The following is a 20,577-nucleotide window of genomic DNA, read 5'->3' as shown; positions in this document are numbered from 1 at the left end:
GACGGGGCACAGTCACTGTACTCGGCGGGCCTGAGGCGCCGCGCTCCGCTGGCTGGCGGGGCGCCGGCCGGGCACACGGAGGGCTGCTGCCGGGCTGGCGAGCTGCTGCTGCCGAGGCTGCACCACACAAAATGGCGCCCGCCCGCCCGACACTCGCGCACACGCAGCAGCAGCCGCCCCGCGCCGCCCGACACGCCCCGCGCCCAGCCCGACCACTGGCGGAAACGCCCGAGCGCGGCCGGAAGGCGGGGGGCGGGGCGAGGCGAGGGGCGGGGCCTGCGGCGGCGGCAGCGGTGAGTCTCAGCCATGGTGGAGAAGGAGGAGAAGAAGGACCAGGCCGGCCGGGCCAGCGCCGCCGCCAACGCCGCCGCCGCCATCAGCGAGGAGGAGGCGGCCCAGTACGACCGCCAGATCCGCCTCTGGGGCCTCGAGGCGCAGAAACGGTAAGGCCGCCTGCCTGCCTGCCGGCGCCGCTTTGCCCGGGAGCCCCGAGGATGCCGGGGGCCCTTCGGCCGCCCACGCTCTCCGCCGGAGCTGCCCAGGGCCCCGAGCCTCCTCCCGGGGAGCCCGAGACCCTCTCGGAGAAGGATTTCCTTAGGAGCTCAACAAGCTCTGGCTTAGGGCCCCAAAAACTGGGTGTGCATTTCCAAAATATAAGTTGATGATGATGACGATTTATTTCCCAGCCGAACATTAAAAACACAATACAGCATGAACATTAGATGTAAGACAAAAAAAACAAAATGAAATGAAACCTACATCCAGCAACAGTGTTTTGTGTTGTGAGGGTCCTAGGATGTAAGTCATGGACCCCCAATCATTTTAAGTTAGAGCTTAATAAGTATTTCACTATTTCCATACTTCTTCTTCATTGTATTTCACCATTAATATACTTCTTAATTGTATTTCAGTTCAACAATTACCGTATTTTTCGCCCTCTAGGACGCACTTTTCCCCCTCCAGAAATGAAGGGGAAATGTGTGTGCGTCCTATGGGGCGAATGCAGGCTTTCGCTGAAGCCTGGAGAGCAAGACGGGTCCGTGTGCACCAACCCCTCTCGCTCTCCAGGCTTCAGGAAGCTATCCGCAAGCCTTGGGAGCTCCATGGGAGTTCGGGAGTTCCCACCGGGCTCCGAAGGCTGGCGGATTGCAGCCTGAAGCCCGGGGAGCACAGCGCCAACTCCCACTGCGCTCCCCAGGCTTCAGGCAGCTATCCGCAAACCTTTGGAGCACTCCCCCAGCCCGCAAGCTCCGGGAGCGGCGGCAAGGCTGCTCAACCTTGCCTCCGCTCCTGGACCTGTTCTGGGGGCTGGGGAAGCTTGGGCTTCCCCTGCCCCAGCCCTGCCACTAAAAACAAAGCCGCGCACAGCCTCTTCCAGCTGGAGAGGTTGTGCATGGCTAAAGAGGAAGCCAAGACAGCCAGCGGGATGGATCCCGCTGGCTGTCTTTGCTCTTTGGGGCTGGGGGGCAGAATAATAATAAAAAAATATTCCCCCCCCCTAAAAACTAGGTGCGCCCTATGGTCCGGTGCGCCCTATGGAGCGAAAAACACGGTACTTTGATAAAATACACCTTTTGTGATGTGCAAATAGCTTGAGATACCTATAAGGTACCATCATTGGCCATCTAGCATCTATTCAACACAAAAAACAGTGGCAATTTGTTGTTGACAAGGGACAGCTGGACATACCAGGGCCCCATTACCCTCAGGAGGTGAGGGCCACATCAAACCTCAATCCGGCCCTGGTGAAATCTCCCTCCCCTCGGGAGCATTTTTTCCCTCTCCCCAATGGCGGCTTAGAACAAAGCTCCAGGCGCATCCCTGGGATTCAGGGCAGAGAAGCAAGTGCAGCTGCGCCATCGGGGCAAAGCGGGTGGAAGCCAGGCGGAGGGGCTGCTGCCGCCCTGTCACAGCATCATCATCATCATCATCATCATCGTTTTGTTTGTATGCCGCCTTTCCATAGTTGAAACTATGCTCAAGGCGGCTTAAAATAGGACAAGATTTACATCATTACAGGCATAACAGAAGTCATAAACAAGGAATAAAACACATCAGAAAGCGCACAACCAAATGGAAACAATTTCCACGTAAATCATAAGATCCAAAACTAAAGATCCAACAATAATATCAATAACAGCAGCAGCTCTCTCCAACCCCCATACTCCAGCCAGCCCATTTATTAGTATTATTATGTATTGAGTCCTTCCTCCACAGAGGCCAGGGCAGCTCACAGCAGAAAAGAGAACCACACAAAACACGGGATAAAGGCACAACAAAAGCACCTCGCCTTCCAAGTGCATAATAATAAATAATAATAAAAATTTATTTATGCCACGGCCAAAACCGGGCTCAGAGCAGCTGCATAAGCGCTGCATCGGGTGGCTCCTCCGAAAACACAGTCTCAGAACGAATTGAAATCTGAGGCAGACAGGGACTGTGGAACTCCCTGCCACCAGGCTCAGTTGCAGCCTCCCTGGCAGAGAGAGATGGCCAGTGCTGCCTGTGGTCTGCTTCCGCCGCTTGCCAGGGGGCTCCTGCTTGGGGCATCTGGCTGGCCGCCGTGAGGGCATGGGGCTGGAGGGGCCGGATTCAGCCCCGGGGCCCCTCCTACGCCCTTAAAAGAGAGTGGGGCAGCCCTCTTTGGAAGGGGCTTCTTGCCAGGCAAGACCAAGGCCCTCTGCCTCCTAGGTCTTCCTCAGCATGGGGGCCACAGCAGAGAAGGCCCCGTCTCTCGCTGACAAGGGGGCGTCTCATGGGGCTGCATGCTATGAAAAACGGGGAGCGTAAATACCCCACAAAGAACCCCCAAGTCCCAGCCGATCGGGGGGGGCTTACCTGTTGGGGGGCTCCCAGCACGCCACTCCAGCCAGTGGAGGCCTCCTCCTGGGGGTTTGGGGTGCTGCCCCACCTCAAGATGGCGGGGCCTTTCTGCCGGGCCCCCTGGATCCCGCTGCCGGCCTGTTGGGGGGCAGGTGCTTGGCAGGCCCCTTTTTTCTGGCCCCCCTTTGGAGCTCCCCTTTCCTGGGAGGGAGGGGGTCATGGAGCGCTGGACTGGCCATGGGGGGGGGGTCTTCCCACACCAGCTGCCCCCCTGGGCTTCTCCTGCCGCTTCTGGGGCGGAAGGCGCCTGGTTTTGGGGGGTCCCTCTCCTCCCCTACCCAACGGCCACGGAAGCTTCCGGGCCCCAGCCTTCCGCCTCCTCAGCGAGGGCCACAGAAAATGGCCGCCGGGGGGGGGGCTGGTTGGGCCTGTGAGGGGCCCCAGGCGAGCGGCTGGCATTGAAACCAGGGGGGATAAAAATGAATGGTTTTTATATATAAAAATCAAAAAAAATCAGGTTTTTAAAAAAATGTAATTGGATTTTTAAAAATGAAATGCTTTTGGAGGGAAAACCTTTCTAAAGATCGTTTTCTATTTAACTTACATTATAGTCCAAAGGCTATTTGTCAGGAAACAAGGATTTAAGTTTTTCATGTGTGCTAAAAACTCAGCCTAAGGTGTGTTGTTTTTTTTTTAAAAAAGTCGTTTAACCACATTGGTTAACAAACATGGATACATATGCTACAGTCTTATTGTTTTAGTTAACTAAATGGTTTACATTTTTATTAAAGAAATTGTTCTTTCTCTTTCCAATCAAGTACAGCAGAAAGGTGGTCCAAATACCAACAGTTAACTTATGAAACCTCACTATAATTTCATAATTATCTGTCAGGGTATTTCTAATAGTATCACCAAATCAGGAATTGTTGATAAAACTGTAAAAAACTACTCTGGAAATTTATGAGTCCAAAAAGGAAACCTTCCTCTGGTTGTAAATATTAAGGTGATACCAGCAAGAACGAGTCTTTCTGTAAAAAAAATAATGATTTCAATCAAGTCTTACTGACTAGTGATTTAAATTGTGATTTAAGTCCAATGCCAGCCTGCCTGAGGGGGCAGCCCTGAGGCCTCGCTGGGCCCCCAAGCCGGCCTCTGAGGGGCCACAGGAAAGAGGCCCCACACAATGGCCAGGGCACCTTCTGAGGGAATTTCATCTCAAAAATCAGGAATTGTTGATAAAACTGTAAAAAACTACTCTGAAATTGTATGAGTCCAAAAAGGAAACCTTCCTCTGGTTGTAAATATTAAGGTGATACCAGCGAGAACGAGTCTTTCTGTAAAAAAAGCCCCGCTCCCTTCCGGCGCTCTCCCCGAACGGCCAGGCAGCTTCGGAGGCCTTTTTGGCCCTGGGGGCCCTTCCTTCCAGGGGGGCCCTTTTTCGAGGGGGCTGCTGAGCCCCCCCTTCAACATTTCCCGTGAGGGGTTCTTGCTTGCTTTCAACCAGGGTGGATTTGATTCCAATCACGAGTCAGTCAGACCCGATTTCAATCATCTTTTTTTACAGAATGACTCGTTCTCGCTGGTATCGCCTTAATATTTACAACCAGAGGAAGGTTCCCTTTTTGGACTCCTACATTTTCAGAGTAGTTTTTTACAGTTTTATCAACAATTCCTGATTTTTGAGATGAAATTCCCTCAGAAGGTGCCCTGGCCATTGTGTGGGGCCTCCTTCCGGTGGCCCCTCAGAGGCCGGCTTGGGGGCCCAGCGGGGCCTCAGGGCTGCCCCCTCTTGCAGGCTGGCATTGGACTTAAATCACAATTTAAATTACTAGTCAGTAAGACTTGATTGAAATCCTTTTTTTTTGCAGAAAGACTCGTTCTTGCTGGTATCACCTTAATATTTACAACCAGAGGAGGGTTTCCTTTTTGGAATCATACATTTTCAGAGTAGTTTTTACATTTATATCAACAATTCCTGATTTGCTGATACTATTAGAAATACCTTGACAGATAATTATGAAACTATGGTGAGGTGTCATAAGTTAACTGTTTATATTTGGACAACCTTTCTGCTGTACTTGATTGGAAAGAGAAAAACAATCATTTCCTTAATAGCAATGTAAACTATTTAACTGAAACAACAACATTATAACATATGTATCCATGTTTGTTAACTAATGTGGTTAAACGATTTTAAAAAAAAACAAACAAAATAACTCTTAGACGGAGTTTTAGCACACATGAAAAACTTGAATCCTTATTTCCTGACGAACAGCCTTTGGACTATAACGTAACCTAAATAGAAAACTATCTTCAGAAATATTTTTCCTCCAGAAGCATTTTATTTTAAAAATCCAGTTTTAATTTTTTAAAAATCCAATTTAAACTTTTTAAAAATCCAATTTAAATTTTAAAAAAATTGAATTACATTTTTAAAATCTGAAATTTTTTATTTATTTTTTTAAAATCCTTGATTTTTCTCCCCCCTGCCCTGCCCCCTTTCTTCGCTCTGCCCCACAAGCGCATCCCTTGCCCCTCTCTCCACCCTCTTCAGAGCTGCCCCTTCAAAATGTCCGCCTGCCTTCGCATCGGGGGTGGGATTCTTATCTGAATTTTTTATGGAAAGTTTTCAACATAGAATACAATAGAAATAAAACTTAGAAAATAGAAAAGGAAAGAAGGGGGGGGGACAAAGACAGGAGCCTTCGCTGCCTCTTGGTCTTTCCTCCATCCCCTTCCTGTCAACCCAAACTAGAAGGCAACAAAAAAACCAAATGCAAAAATAAAATGAGTCCCCCATAAAGGACAAAAGCTACATAGCATTCAAAGTGGCATTTAAAAAATCAAAAAGAGAGATAAAGGAAAGAAGTAGCAGGGACCTTAGATTCTCCATCTGCCCACGATATACCGTATTTTTCCGTCTATAAGACGTCCCATGTATAAGATGCCCCCTATTTTGGGGGACTCTGATTTAAGAAAATGGGGGAGAAGATGTATCTGTGTCTAGGATGCCTCCCCAATTTTTGACATTATTTTTAGGGGGGGAAACCTAGCCTTATATACAGAATAATATGGTATAGCCAGGTTATTTAAAGTATTCCACCCATTCATTGCAGGCCTTAGTCTGTTAGATGACATTTTCTCCGTCTTCAGTTGCCTCACGTTCGTTCAGTTTCCTTTGCGTGCAAAAAGGCCCAAAGAGGATCTTCCATTGTTGTTATCCCTAGATATCCAGAAAAGTCTTCCTCCAGTACAGTGGTACCTCGTGTTACGGATGGGATCCGTTCCGGAGGCCCGTCTGTAGCGTGAAATGCCTGCAACTCGTAGTGCTGTGTCTGCGCAAGCGCACGGCGCGATTTAGCACCTGCGCAGGCGCGAGTGGCAAAACCCGGAAGTAACCCTTTCCGGTACTTCCGGGTTGCGGCAGGACATAACGCATGGTATGAATGTATAATAGTTTTATCTCCAAGAGGTTCCCTTATCAGGATAATGATCCGTAACTCTTTACTTATTGTATGTCCATTAGTTCATACCCAATTCCGTATCTTCCGGTCCCATTTCCTGTTGGCTAGGAGTTTCTGTCTTGATTTAGGAAGAAGCGCCTTCCACGCCCCTTCTTTTTCCAGAGTCTGGGTGGCCTATCCCTCTGAGTCTTCCTCCACTTGCACGCAAGAGCCTTGCTCTCCCAGCTCTCTCTTGGCCACCTCAGAAGGTTCCTTCATGTTTTTTTCTGTCCTCTGTTCCATTTCTCTCCTCCTTGATCTGTTCCAGTCCTCCACGCCTCTCCCTTCCATCCTCTGCCATCTCCCTCTTTTCCATTCCACTCTCATTTTCAGGCACATCTCGGTCGGTGCCCCCCCCCCCCAGGTCCTATGGATTCTTCAGCCTGGCATTTCTCTGATCTCTTTTCCTTCCTCATTCTGCGCACCTTCTTCATTCTGATCTCTTGCAATCGCTTAGCCAATAATCGCTGCGCAATACCAACAATCAATGGGGTTGATTGATAATTAAGATAAGCTTTTTGCTTTTGTTCTTCAGCCTGTTAATTAATGTCTCTTATTATGCCAGCAGCCAATTTGCGTCCTGGGCAAGAGGCAGATCGGTCGCCTCAGTCGTAATTAGTTCCCGCCTCAAAAATAGAAGGGAGGTTTTGCTGAGCTGATGCCTTAAGACAGGGGCCAGCAAACTTTTTCAGCAGGGGGCTGGTCCACTGTCCCTCAGACCTTGTGGGGGCCAGACTATATGGGGGTGTGAATGAACTAATTCCTATGCCCCACAAATAAACCAGAGGTGCATTTTCAATAAAAGGACACATGCTACTCATGTAAAAACACTCTGATTCCCAGACCGTCCGTGGGCCAGATTGAGAAGGCAGTTGGGCTGGATCCGGCCCCCAGGCCTTAGTTTGCCTCCCCCTGCCTTAAGAGCTACCCTGAAGGGCCCAATGGCAGTTCTTCTCACCCAGACGCTCCTCATCCGCAAAGAGCAACTTGTCTCCATGTGAGGAGTGGCTCCTTCAGAGCAACTGCCAGTGAGGTTTATTCCATTTAATCTCCCTCTTTTCAAAGGGGGAGTGTGATACCAGGATTCTCCCTGGCTATCATAAATCACTGCATAATCATCTCTGGAGGTTGGCATTTGGGGAAATTCAAGAGGGGAGGAGATGGGAGTGAGGGGCAACCCCCTTTACTCCAATAAGCAAGGTGACCACTTGGAGGATTTTAGGCATAGATTTGAATGACCATCTGTCAGGGATTCTTCAGCTGAGATTCCTGCATTGCAGGGGGTTGGACTAGATGGCCCCCGGGACCCCTTCCATTCTATGATTCTAATTATAAATATCACCCTCAGCAACACCTACTGCCATTTTCTCGTTGCAACCTCTTTGGATTAGAACAGCAAAGAGAGGAGAGAAAAGCTGCAATAAAAACAAGGAATAGAAGGGATAAAATTTGCCATTAGAACCCCCGGGGTAATCTAGCTCTTTTCAGAGCTTTGAAGATCAAAACCCGTCAGGTTAATTTGATCATTTGGCAAAAGGATCCTGTCCGCTGGCCTTGGATTAACCCTTTCATCTCCACCCTGGGCCACTTCCTCTTGACAGCATCTTGTGCGGGGGGGGGGGCTGAACTGCCTCCTTTCTGCCTCCTGGAGGCCCTGCTTGGGCATCGGGACACTGATGGCTTCCTCTTGTCTTCTGCAGCCTGCGGGCGTCTCGGGTGCTGCTGGTGGGCATGAAAGGCTTGGGGGCAGAAGTGGCCAAGAACCTAATCCTGGCAGGAGTCAAAGCCCTGACGATGCTTGACCATCAGCAGGTGAGTCTTGCCCCAGGGGCCAGGAGCGGGGCCGGGGGGGGGCCCTCCCTTGGGCTTCCTGTTGCCGCCCTGTGTGTCCCCTGGTCCTGGAATGGGAAATAGGATATGCGTGAGCTTGCCCCTTGGTACTCAAAAGCACGTGTCCATAAAATTATTTATTTCATGAAATTTAAACACTGCTTGATTACCGGGGGGGGGGGGGGGAGCCTGAAAGCGGTTTACAGAAAAGATGATAAAATTTACCCTACAAAAAATTACAGCCATCATTTAAAACACACAAAAAGTTTAAAACAACGATAGATTGAAACAAATTAAAACTCACTTCAACTTTCCAAAGATCTGGGTAGGTTTGTCTAAACAATTATGTTTTTGGCAGATGCCGAAAAGAATACAGCGAGGGTTTGATGTCAATAGGCAGGGAGTTCCAAAATGGGGCCGCCTCACTAAATGACTGAGTTCTTACAAACGCAGAACAAGTATTATGTGGCACCTGTAGGAGTGCCAGTTCTTTCAATCGAAGCAGTTGAGTGGGCCCACGGGGGCAAGGTGATCTCACAAATAAGTGGTCCCACGTCCTTAAGGGCTTCATATACTGGTCGTAACACCTTGAACTCAGTCTGGTAGCAAATGGGCAGCCAGTGCAGATCTCTGAGCACGGGGGTCTTTTTCCCCTCAAGGCCTCACTCTTGTCAGCAGTCGTGCTGCAGCATTCTGCGCCAACTGCGGCCTCCAGATCAAGCGCAAGGGAAGCCCCACAGAGAGCGCATATGTGGCGAGGAGAGGGTTGTATGTCGCAAGCCGGGAGATGGAGACTTTCTCAAGAAAGGAATGTCCTTGCTTGGGATCCCTGAGGCCACTGGCCCTCAGACCCCGTGGGGGCCAGACTATATTTAGAAAAAGGAAAAAAGAACGAATTCCTATGCCCCACAAATAACCCAGAGATGCATTTTAAATAAAAGGACAGATTCTATTCATGTAAAAACTGCAATTAGTCCTACGGGAAAAAGCAAGGGATAGTATGCAGATGACCAAAAATAGCTTTAGCACGTGTAGTGAGACAAGAATCCAGGGCTCTCCATAGCTTTCAGTTTAGTAATAAGTTGTAATTCAGCGACTTCTCTTTCAAGTCTGTTTCTGAAATTCTTTTGTAATAAGACAGCTGCTTTGAGATCCTGTATTGAATGTCCTGGGAGGCTGAAGTGTTCTCCTACTGGTTTCTCTGCCTGTGAGGTGGGTTAGGCCTTGTGAGTGAGTGGCCCAAGGTTACCCAGCAAGCTTCATGACCAGATGAGGGTTTGGACCCTGCTCTCCCAGGTCCTAGTCTGACACTAACCACTCTGCCCGCTGGCTCTCAGTCTTCAGGGCTCCTGTGGCGTTTCTCCTGTGGCATTTCCCGCCCAGTCTCTTCCTGGTGGCACCAGCCACAACCTTTCCTTGTGCGTATTTTCTGCCAATGAAGGGCTGCTGCCGACATTCGTTCTACTGAGGGTGTTAGTCCTTCTTGGAGTAGAGCCATTGAAATCATTGGCTGTAGCTTGAGAACTTTAATTTAAGTGGGTCTTCTCTTGAGGACGACTAACACAGAATACAACACAAATCAGTCTAGAAATACACTTTCCCCAGAGGAGAGATGCTTGTAATCAGGTGTAAATCAAGTATTGAAAAAATCTGGAGGTTCAAAGACTTTAGAAATCAGTAACAACAACAAAATAGGCATGAGGGGGAAAGCATTTGGAGGGGGAGATATTTTGATTAGATAAGTACAGTAGACCCCCAATTTAACTTGTGATTTACTTATGTGATTGCACCTTGCATGGGTGGCAGGAAAACAAATAAGAAATGGGGAGTGAAGGTGGGTGGGTGCGAGACAGTTAGAAGGGGCTCTCAACCTCTCAACCAAGATCTCTCAACCTTCCTGGAGCCCTATAAGTAACGCCAGAGGGTTTTAGAAGCTCTTTCTGTTCTGGGTTCTCCTGCTGCACAAAGAGTTTCTTAGACCTCCGCCTTGTTTGTCAGGCTCTGGGAAGGTTGCATGAGGCCTCTGGAAGGCTGTGAGGGCCTGCTGCAATATCCTGAGGTGCTTTTGCAAGATGTCGGGGGGCTCTGTGAGATCTTGCAGGAGCCTCCCACAGTTTCCAGAGTCCAGCAAGGTAAGGATGGACCTGTGGCAGGGCCGTTCTGGGGGTCTTCCTGACTTTGCATGATTTTGCCTTTGCACACAAACCCCTGGCATGTCACCCCTTTGTGGTGCTTTTTCTGGGGGTGCGCATACCCCTAAACATTTTGTGAATCTTTGTACTTTTGTCCATTTACCGTATTTATTTTTTGTGATTTGAACTATAAAATGGTGATTTTCTTGAGTCAAAATGAGCGTACCCCTAAACATTTTTTTTGGGGGGGAAGCACTGCCCCTGTGTAAGTTTCGGGTGTGGAAAGCAGGCTTAACTTTCCCACTACACGAGAAACGCTTGCGACTTTGGGCCACAAGGTGGAGCTCCTTCACACTGAAATGAGGATGCAAACTGGCCTCTTAGCCAGAGGATGAGCAAGAATTTGTAGAGAAGGAAGTGTGCAAGGGTCAGGGTGGGGAGAGCCAGAGTACATAGCCAGCACATATAGTCCCCTCAGAGAAAACAGCAAAGAGAGAGCCTGCTTTTCCCTTTCTTGAGCAGTCCTCAAGCTGTTCTAACTCCTCAGTCGCTCCTGTGGTTCTGATGGCTGCATGAGTTTTCAGCAGCTGGAAGTTTCCCCATTCTGTGTTTGCACACAAAAAACCTGAGCCTGTTGACTTCCTGCGCAGCATTGAACTGTGAGAGAGAAGCCCTGCCAGAGAACAATGTGCCAGCCCTGATTCCCCCCACCCCATGCTCTTAAATCAGTCGCTAAGGACAGATTGAGTGGCAGCAGCTGGGAGACCAGGCACGTGCTTTGCCAGAGTGTGCAGCTGGATGGGACGGGGCTTTATCTGGGTCTCAGCTCCACCTGGATGTGGCGGAACTGAATTCAACTCCCTCCCCCATTCCTCTTTTGTGCTACATAAGCTCTTGATATAAAAGGTACCTACCAGGAGCCCTTTGCTACAGAGGCAATAAGTATTCGTGGAGGAGAAGGCAGTTGATGGCTGCTGGCCAGGATGTGTGCGCTCTGCCTCCACGGTCAGGGGCAGAAATTCTTTGGGATACCATAGTAACTACTGACCAGTGACTCATTTGTCCTTCCTGGGTAAAGTCCTCGAGCAGGTGGTCCCAGTAGGGTCACCCCAGGCAGTCACTTTACTGTGGCTTGGGAAACACAGACCACTTGTAAATGCCATCTCCAACTCCTTGAAAGAGTCCATCAACAGGGTCTCAGAAAATTTTTACATATCACTTGCGAAGGCAGGCAAACTAATGCCAGTGTACTGGAAGAAGCAAAGATCACCAGTGTCAAAGCAATGATTCTTCAACATCAACTTCGTTGGACTGGTCATGTTGTTCGAATGCCTGACTATTGTCTTCCAAAGCAACTACTCTATTCCAAACTTAAAAATGGAAAGCGTAATGCTGGTGGTCAACAAAAGAGGTTTAAAGACTGTCAAGGCAAACCTTTTAAAATGTAGTATAAACACCGACAACTGGGAAACACTGGCCTGTGAGTGCTCCTGTTGGAGAACAGCCTTGACCAAAGGTGTCCTGGGCTTTGAAGACACTTGAACTCAGGACGCAAGGGAGAAACGTGTGAAGAGGAAGGCACACTTGGCAAATCCACACTGGGACCAACTCCCGCCTGGAAACCAATGTCCCCAGTGTGGAAGGACATGTGGATCCAGAATTGGCTCCAGTCACTTACGGACTCACTGTTAAGGCTGTGTTCATGGAAGACAATCTTGCTCAGCTATGAAGGATCACCAAAGTAGAAAGAATCCTTCTGGAGCGGCTGTCCAAGTTCAGGGTGGCTGGCACCTATTTGCGGTGGTTCCAGTCCTGCTTCAATGGTTGTTCCCAGAGGGTGCTGCTGGGGGAGCGTTCTTTGCTCCAATGGAGCCTTCAATGTGGGATTCCTCAGGGTCTGATTTTATCCCCTGTGCTGTTTAACATGAAACCTCTTGAGTGGGATTATCCAGAGCAGGCTTCCTCAGCCTTGGCCCTCCAGGTCCTTTTGGCCTACAACTCCCATGATCCTTAGCTAGCAGGACCAATGGTCAGGGATGATGGGAACTGCAGTCTCAAAACAACTGGAGGGCCGAGGTTGAGGAAACCTGATCCAGAGGTTTGGGGTTGTCAGCAATATGCTGATGACACGTAGCTCTACTTCTCTTTACATCCGTGGAAGTGCTGGGCTGGTGTCTTCCCTCGGTAATGGGCTGGCTCGCTTGGCACCTTCAGAATACACCTTTTGGTGCCAGGTAAAAACCTTCTTCCACCAGGCCTTGGGCTGATTAACATCTGATACTATTTTACATGTGTTGGGGGAGGGGTTGTTAGCTTGTTTTGGTTCTTGTTTTTGTTACGTATTTTGCGTTTTTTAGCTTGCATTTTCATGTAAACGAACCACCCTGAAATCTACAGAAGAGGAGCAATAGACAAATTTGATAATAAATGGCAGAACCCAGGACTGCAGCAAGGGAGCCCCACTTTTAAACCCTCACTCAGCCACGAAGCTCATGGGGCCGCCTGGGCTCAATCACTGTGCTTTAGCTTTGTCTGCTTTACTGTGTTGTTGTTGTTAGGATAAAATGGGGACGGGAACCTTTTAGGCATCCTTGAACCTAAAGAAGTGAATGAAATGAGCTTGGAACAGGAGGCCCTGTGGTTACTACTACTACTATTAATATTTATTAACTTTATAGACCACCCTTCATCAAGAGACCACAGAGCAGTTTAAACCATAAAACTCCAGTTACTTAATATAATAATAGTAAAGGGCAGCAATACCCCCTCGTCTTCTTCCCCTTCTTTCCTCCCGTGGCTTTTTAGCTTGCATTTTCATGCAAATGAGCCACACTGAGATCTTTCTTCCCTCCCGTGGTTCTGCTTTCCAGAGATAAATTGCTAGAAGTCCCTGGTAGAAGTTCCTACCTCACAGGGTTGTTGTAGGACGGGAAGAACCATGTGCACCACTTTGAGCTCCTTAGAGGAAGAGGTGGGATGTAGATGCAATAAGTAAACAAAACCTTTTGCTGTGTGGCTTCAGGTGTGGCTTCAGGTGAGTTGTCCTGGTGCTGCTGTTTATCCCAGGAGGCCTGGGATTTTGCCCTGCTCTGATTACTTCCTTCTCCCCTCCCAGGTGTCGCCGGAAGATACGCAAGCTCAGTTTCTGATCCCTGGGGGGTCCCTGGGCAAGAACAGGGCGGAAGCCTCGCTGGAACGGGCTCAGGACCTCAACCCCATGGTGGACGTGAAAGCGGACCCTGGGAACGTCGAGCAGAAGCCCGAGGAGTTCTTCACCCACTTTGATGTGGTAAGTTCTGGCGGGAGAAGCCAGCGAGGGGAGGCAGTCCGAGTGAGTGGCCTCGGTGGGCCACCATTTTCACAACGCCTCTGCTCCCAGATTGCCCTCTCTGGTGCTGTCCGAGGGGGTCTTAAAGCAGAGGCCGGCCGGCATGTTGGAGAGAGGAGATGACAGTGAAGGCCTTTTCTGGCCTTTCTTGGAAAGTCTCTGTCCCATAGGCCCCTTGGCAGCCTGAGCTAGAGGAGAGGTCTGGAGGGGGGCGACATGAGAAGGAGGCCTTTTCTGCAGTGGCTCCCTGTTTGTGGAATGCCGTCCCCAGTAAGGTTCGCCTGACAGCTCCAGGCGCCGGGTGAAAAGGTTCCTCTTTGGGGCTGATGAAATCTGTGGCCTTTGAAACTGTGTCTGTACAGAGCGGCTATTGGGTTTTTTATATATTATGTTCTGCATTTTGTGTTTTTCTGTCGTAAGCTGCCCTGTAATCATTGAACGAAGAGCAGCATACAAATTAAATAAACAATTTGAATAATATGCTCAGGCAGCTGCCCTCTGGCCCCGGGGCTTTCGCCTTCCAGGTCTGCGTGACGTGCTGCTCCCAGGAAGTCCTGGTGAAGATTGACCAAATATGCCACAAGAACGGTGTCAAGTTCTTTGCGGGAGACGTCTTTGGCTACCACGGCTACATGTTTGCCAACTTGGGCGAGCACGAATTTGTGGAGTGAGTCTGCCTGGGAGCTGGGAATGGGGCTGGGAAGTGCCCTTCGTTGGGGGGGGGGGGACTGTAGGCCTGTCAGGTGCTGCTTGGGGAAACCTCCCTGGAGTTTGGCCACTGGAGGGAGCCCGAGAGACATCCCTTGCCCACTGTCCAGGTTCCTCTCTTAACCGACTCTTAACCAGTTGAAACTCAGGCCGCTGTGGAGCAGGGGTCCTCCACTGGCCGGAGGGGAGGGGGCCGCAGTGCTAATTTGCTTCCGTGCCTTGCAGAGAGAAGACAAAAGTTGCCAAAGCCAGCCAGGGAGTGGAGGATGGACCGGACGCAAAGAAAGCCAAGCTGGACTTCACAGAGACCACGCTGGTGAAGAAGGTGCGTGCTGGGAGAGCTCTCTGGCCAGTTGGAACAGAGGCAGGAGCGGGTCTGTGCCTTGCTCCCCCCCCCCCAACGCCACATAACGCAGTGGCCACATGGCTGCATTCCTGGTCTTCATCCCCAAAACCCCTCTGAGCTGAGTCTGCCTTTTCTCCTCCTCTTCCCTCTCCCTCAGGCAGGTCTCCCGTTGCCCCAGTGCAGCCCTCTCAGTCTGTCAGGGGCTTCTCGTTCTTTGCTTGGGCTCCAGACAAGCTCACCGTCCCAGCCTTCCCCTTCCCCTAAGAGCCGGGTGGGGACCATGTGGCCTTTCAGGTGGTGTTGGACTAGAATTCCCCTTGTTCCTGACCATCGGAGTCTCAGCATCACAGCTGCCCTATCCCTGAATTAAAAGATGCCGAGATGAGAAGGAATAGTTCAGGGGGTAAATGAGCCTCATGTGGAAACCCCATCTAGCCCTGCCATTGGGCAGATCATGGCCTCTGCATCAGGTTAATGCCTCTGTGCAAAACGATAAAGGATGTTGAGTCCTGCTGCTCACTATATGGACAAAAGCAAGGCCCCTCTGGGTCCTGAGTGCATTGAAAGGACTGATCCTTCCGGGAAGCTCTGCGCTTCAGCTGGGCTGGGCAGACTCTGACTGGAGCAGAGAAGGCCTATTGAGTCAACTTGCCTCTGCCCTATATAGCTAGGGTTCTAGGGTTGATATCTTGGAAGCATTTTGGGATTCTTCCTTAGGGAGGGGCAGGGAGGCCCCCGGAAGTGGTGGGCTGTGTGAGAGGGGTGGGGCTGCGGTGGTGAGGGTGGGTGCACGTGGTTGTCTGGGGTCCTCCAAGAGAAAGGATGGGTTATTAATTGTAACAAATAAAGAACTGGTGGTTCATTGATAGTTGTCTGTTAGCAAACACCGCGGTCAGTGCCCGGGCCATTCATAATCTAAGCCATCTCCAGTCCGCGCCCATGGATTTCTGAAGCCTCTTTCTACAACTGAAGAGGCAGAAACCAGGTTTCTGGCCAGTTCTATGTCTTTTAGATACATAAACCTGCCAGTTCTGAGCTAGCATGGCAAGCTAGCTCAGAAACTATGGGCTACTAGTTTAAGCAACACCGTGGCTTAGTGAAGCTCCCAACAGAGGAGATCACAGCTGCTTTGCTTTTCCCCCTGGGCTGTGACCCAGGTTTGTAAAGGACAGCCAAGCCCTGAGCCTGGCTTCTGATAGCATAGATAAGCCAAACCCCGGCTGGAGAGGGGCAAAGCAGCTGCCATCTCCTCTCCTCAAACCAAGCCTCCATGTGGGCTGCCAGATGTGCAGCCTCCTAGTGGTTCTCACCTGGTTATACCACCGCAGGTATTGGAGGATGGAGGCCAGAGTGTCAGGCACAGCTCAGAGCTCCAACGGCTGCTTCTTGCCTCTTTCATCCACTTCACAGGTCATGGCCTCCAGAGATCAGATTGGGCTGCTCTCTTGCAGAGCTCTGCTCCCCATTCCTGGTGCCTTTGTGCAACTGAGCTGCCCCTGGCGGTTTCTGTGTGCATCCTAGCAGCCCCACAGCCCCTTCCTGAATAGGCAGGAAGCACTTTCTAAGTCATGAGTTGGCCCAGCGTGGCGTCAGGAGGCGGCTCTCCTTGCTGCTTGTCAGATCAGGCCCCACCTTTCCTCAGCCCCCTGCCCCGGGGGGGGGGGTGTCAGGATCAAGCCAGCGATAACTCACACAGTGCCAGTGAAGTTCACTCTCAAACAGCTCAGGAGGCCAGGCCTCCTGGTAGATCTCCTCCCGGTAGATCTTGCCCCAGTGAGGCAATTTCAAGGACTGGAGACCCCTGCCTTCCCACAGGGGAGTCCCTTCTTCTTGCCGGCCTTTGTTCTGCCTTCTTCATGCCTCTTTGGCTTCTAGGAGACTAGCGGGGAGGGGAGCTGGTCACAGCAGGAGGGAGAGACCCCCTGGCTTCTCCAGCAACCTGCCTCTGATCCTGGCCTGCTCTCTGCCACAGCCTCTTCCTGCTCACTAAACCCTGTTGCCTCTTCAGCTTGCGGCCCTCCTCCTCCCCATCTGCCCCCTCTTCTCCCTCTGACCAGGCATCATTGTCCCGCCACCACGCCCCAGGCGCTGAGCCTTCTTCCCAGCCGGTGCCTCCCACCACTACTCAGCAACCTTCCCGGGGTTGCGAGGGGTCCAGCCTGCTTTTCCTGCCCAAATGCCATTCCTCAACCTCCCACCCTTTGCTGTGGGGGAGCCGGGCCGTTCAGAAGGAGCAACTGTGAAAAAGGAGAACAGAAAGGGAGCACCTGCTCTCTTAATGCTGAAAACAATGGCTGTGCCACCGAAAGCAGCCATAACGGGAGGAAGAGGGAATGTGGCTGCCATGAGCTGCTGGAAGGGGCATCCCTTGGTGGCTAAGCCGGGCAGCTGTACACATGACCCTGGTGGGGCTCTCTGTCCTCTCCCCCCAGTGTGTGAATTTCTGCCTCCTGAAAGAGGCCTTGACTGTCGACTGGAGCGGCGAGAAGGCCAAGGCTGCCCTGAAGCGCACGGCCCCCGACTACTTCCTTCTTCAAGGTGAGATGCTCCCTTTGGAGGCCAGCGGGAGCCTTTATGGGGGGGGGGGAGTGTGTGTGAGCAGGAGGGCAGTTGGTGTTGCAGCTGGTCACCTGACTGCTCTTGGGCCCACATGACTCCTGGTCGCCAGCAGACAATGAAGCTGTGTCCCGCTTGCCGGCACGTGAGCCCCTTGCGCTCCCAAGGAGAGTCCTACCCCCCGTGTGCAGCTGAGTGGGGGGCAGAGGGGCTTGGGGGGCTGTCTCTGGAACAGGCCCGGCATTCATCCCTGGGACAAATCTGCTTAGTGGCACAAGGACCCGGCTCTCTTCAGCGGGGCCTGCGGGGGGTGGGCAGCCATGGGCTCCACCTGGTTCCCTGCCAGGGCAAGGCTGCCGGGCTCCACGCAGCAGGCGCTCTGCCCTTGCCACCGTCCAGGGAGGAGGAAGTGGGAGCCCTCTTGCCAGCCAGCGGGGCTTCGTGTGTGTCCTTATTGATCAGCCTTGCTCTGGGTAAGAGGCCTAGTTCTTGGGGCAGCATCTCTGGATTGCACAAATCAAAGAGCTGCTTTGTGTCCTGGTCTCGCTCCAGTCCGTGTCGCTTCTGAAGCTCATTTTTCTCCTTTGCCCTCACGGTTTCCCCTCCCCGTCCCCAATGGGGGGAGCTTCAAGGCCTTTGTGTGGGCCTGGTGTGCACAGGCAGCCCCTCTTGGGCCTTCGCAAAGGGGAGAGTGCTGAGACAGTCCCAGGGCAGCGGGAGGGAGGGCTTGTCAAGAACCCCACCAGGAGAGGAAGTTCCTCAGGGGAGATTTCCCCCTAGCTTCTCGTCTGCTTCCTTGGCTTCTCTAAAACACAGTGCCTTCCCTTCCCTCCTATCAGCTTGGATTCCTGCGTGGCAGGGGGTTGGACTAGATGACCCTTAGGGTCCCTTTCAATTCCCCTATTCTGCGATTCCTGCTGCTGCTGCTATTCTACTAATGCTTGGCATCAGTGCAATGAGATTCTTGCATCTTGGGGTTTAGCTACACAAAGTGGAGGAATTCTGAATTAATCAGTGTTTGAGGGGGGTCGGGGGGGAGGCGGCAGCAATGGCATGTTTGGACAGGGAACTACGTGGGCTGTTGCTGCCAGCTTCATTGGGCTGGCAAGGGCCACCTGGTCTCAGAGTATGAGGGCATCAGGAGGTGGGCCATTTCCTCGGAGGGCCAGTTGGTGTTGCTGCCAGCTTCTGGCCTGTGTATATATATATAGTAATTGAGGATTGTGAGAACTTGGGATAACAGCAGCGGGGTTAGCCAGTCCCCTCTTCCTGCCACCCTGGAGTTCTGTTTCTGGGGTGCCAGTGAGGCTTTGCTATCACAGAATTATAGGATTTTACAGCTGGCAGGGGACCTTGAGGGTCATCTAGTCCAACCCCCTGCAATGAAGTAATCTCATCTCGAGCATGCATGGCAGGTGGTCATCCAAACTCTGCTTCAAAACCTCCAAGGAAGGAGAGTCCACTACCTCCCAAGGGAGTTCATTCCACTGACAAACAGCTTTTACTCTCAGAGAGTTCTTCCTGATGTTCAGTTGGAATCTCCTTTCTTATCATTTGACTCCATCGGTTCAGGTCCTACGTTCCAGAGCAGCAGCAGAAAACAAGCTTGCTCCCTCTTCCATGTGACAGCCCTTGAGATACTTCACGATGGATCTCATATCTCCATCTCAGTCTCTTACCAGGCTAAACATACCCAACACCCTCAACCGTTCCCCATCAGGCTTGGTTTCCTGACCCTTGATCATCTGGGTTGCCCTCCTCTGCACATGTTCCAGCTTGTCAATATCCTCAAATTGTGGCGCCCAGAACTAGACACAGTGTCCCATGTGTGGTCTGACCAAGGCAGAATAGAGTGGGACTATGACTTCCCTTGATCTGGACTTGTAGCATTTGGGCTTTTTTGCTGCTGCCTCACCCTGTGGACTCATGTTCAGCCTGTGGTCCACCAAGACCCCAGATCCTTTCCAAGAGTAAGCCAGGTGCCCCCCCCCCATCCTATATTGGTGCAGCTGGTTCTTCCTGCCTAAGTGCAAAACCTGACATTTGTCCTCTTTGAGATTCCTTCTGCTGCTTTGGGCCCAGCTCTCCAATCTGTGATGGTCGTATTTAATCCCGATTCATTCTTCTGCAACATCAGCAGCTGCCCCTTGGCCCCTGTGGCTCTGGCTTGGCTGACCTATCCTTGCTGGGTGATCTCACTTCTCTTCCAGCAGGGCAAGGAAGGATTTGGGCGGGCCCAGTAGGCTGTGTTTGCTGTTGGGCGGGGCTTTGCCTGAGGCCAGGTCTGACCTTGGTGCATCCGCCAGCCAAATTTGGTGGGTGGGTGGGGCTGTGACTTTGCAAAGTGCCCTTTGAAACAGCTTCCCCTCCTTTGGAAGGTGTCTCCTTTAAGAGGGAAGCATTCCCTCCCCCAACACACACATCAGCTGATACGGAGGGAAAGTAATCCTGCCGAGATCCTGTGCACCAGAGAGATCCCTAAAGGAACGGAACAGGATTGCTGTCCCTTCCCATCATCGGGTGGGAGAAGCGGACCTACTTAGCTGCGGGCTCTGGCGCACGTGCAACCGAGCGCTAAGCAGATTGCTCTTGCTTTGCCTTGGCTGAACCCATGCGCAGCCTCTGAGACTGGAGGCCTTTCCTTCCGGGGGTGTAAAGGGGGCCTCCAGAGAGCAGCCCTGCGGAGGAGGGAGAGGCTGCCTGCTGGCCCTTGGAGGAGCTGCCTTGGCCTTCGGGAGCAAGTGGGCTGGGCACTGGGCACAAACAGGACCGTCTACATGTTCTTTGCCCCCCACATACCCATCTGGGTGGCGGGGGGCTCTGGAGGTGGCCGCCCCTGGGATTCATGAGAAGGGGTCTCATTGCCCACCCAAGCCAAGGGAGACTGGTCATTTGGATGTGAACCTGCCCCCCACAGGGCCCAGCAGACAAGGTGTGGGGTCTGGGTGGGGGGTGTTTGGGAAGCCGGCTGCGACAGGTTGTGATGCTGTTTCTGCCGCCCCCTCTTGCAGTGCTCCTGAGATTCCGGACCCTCAAGGGCCGGGACCCTTCCCTGCAGAGCTGCTCAGAGGACGCCGAGGTGCTCCTGCAGATGCGCGCAGATGTGCTGGCCTCTCTCGGGGTCGCGGCTGACCTGCTTCCGGATGACTTTGCCAGGTGGGTGGCGGCCCCTTGAGGAACCCCTGAGGACGGACCCCCACCACTAGGCTTTGCTGCTCCCCTGAGTTGGCCCTATGTCCCCCAGGTCCAGTGTTTTGGGAAGGGCTGTGGCTCAACCCTGGCAGGACCACCCTGGTCTCCTCCTTCTCTGGGAGGGCTGGCCGGACCCTCTGAAGGCTCCTGTGGGTCTGC

The 20,577-nt window shown here is 51.8% G+C and overlaps 1 protein-coding gene across 3 annotated transcripts in view; it reads left to right on the top strand.

Moving 5' to 3' along the window:
• SAE1 (SUMO1 activating enzyme subunit 1) overlaps positions 1-20,577 on the top strand; it is a 28,462-nt gene that overhangs the window by 6,671 nt on the left and 1,214 nt on the right. Inside the window, exons 1-7 of one of the 3 annotated variants that reach the window (XM_083516312.1) lie at positions 241-443; positions 8,027-8,138; positions 13,404-13,577; positions 14,141-14,283; positions 14,550-14,649; positions 17,103-17,208; positions 20,238-20,382. In XM_083516312.1, coding sequence (XP_083372438.1) covers positions 307-443; positions 8,027-8,138; positions 13,404-13,577; positions 14,141-14,283; positions 14,550-14,649; positions 17,103-17,208; positions 20,238-20,382 — 917 coding nt within the window. In that variant the 5' untranslated portion in view covers positions 241-306. Of the gene's footprint in view, positions 1-240; positions 444-3,210; positions 3,268-8,026; positions 8,139-13,403; positions 13,578-14,140; positions 14,284-14,549; positions 14,650-17,102; positions 17,209-20,237; positions 20,383-20,577 lie in introns of those variants that run through there. The other 2 variants (XM_083516314.1, XM_083516313.1) reach the window with 2 other exon arrangements.

The sequence above is a fragment of the Podarcis liolepis genome, assembly GCF_965112155.1.
Source record: "Podarcis liolepis genome assembly, chromosome: 7".
NCBI lineage: Eukaryota > Metazoa > Chordata > Lepidosauria > Squamata > Lacertidae > Podarcis > Podarcis liolepis.
This window is presented reverse-complemented; position numbering and strand designations above follow the sequence as displayed.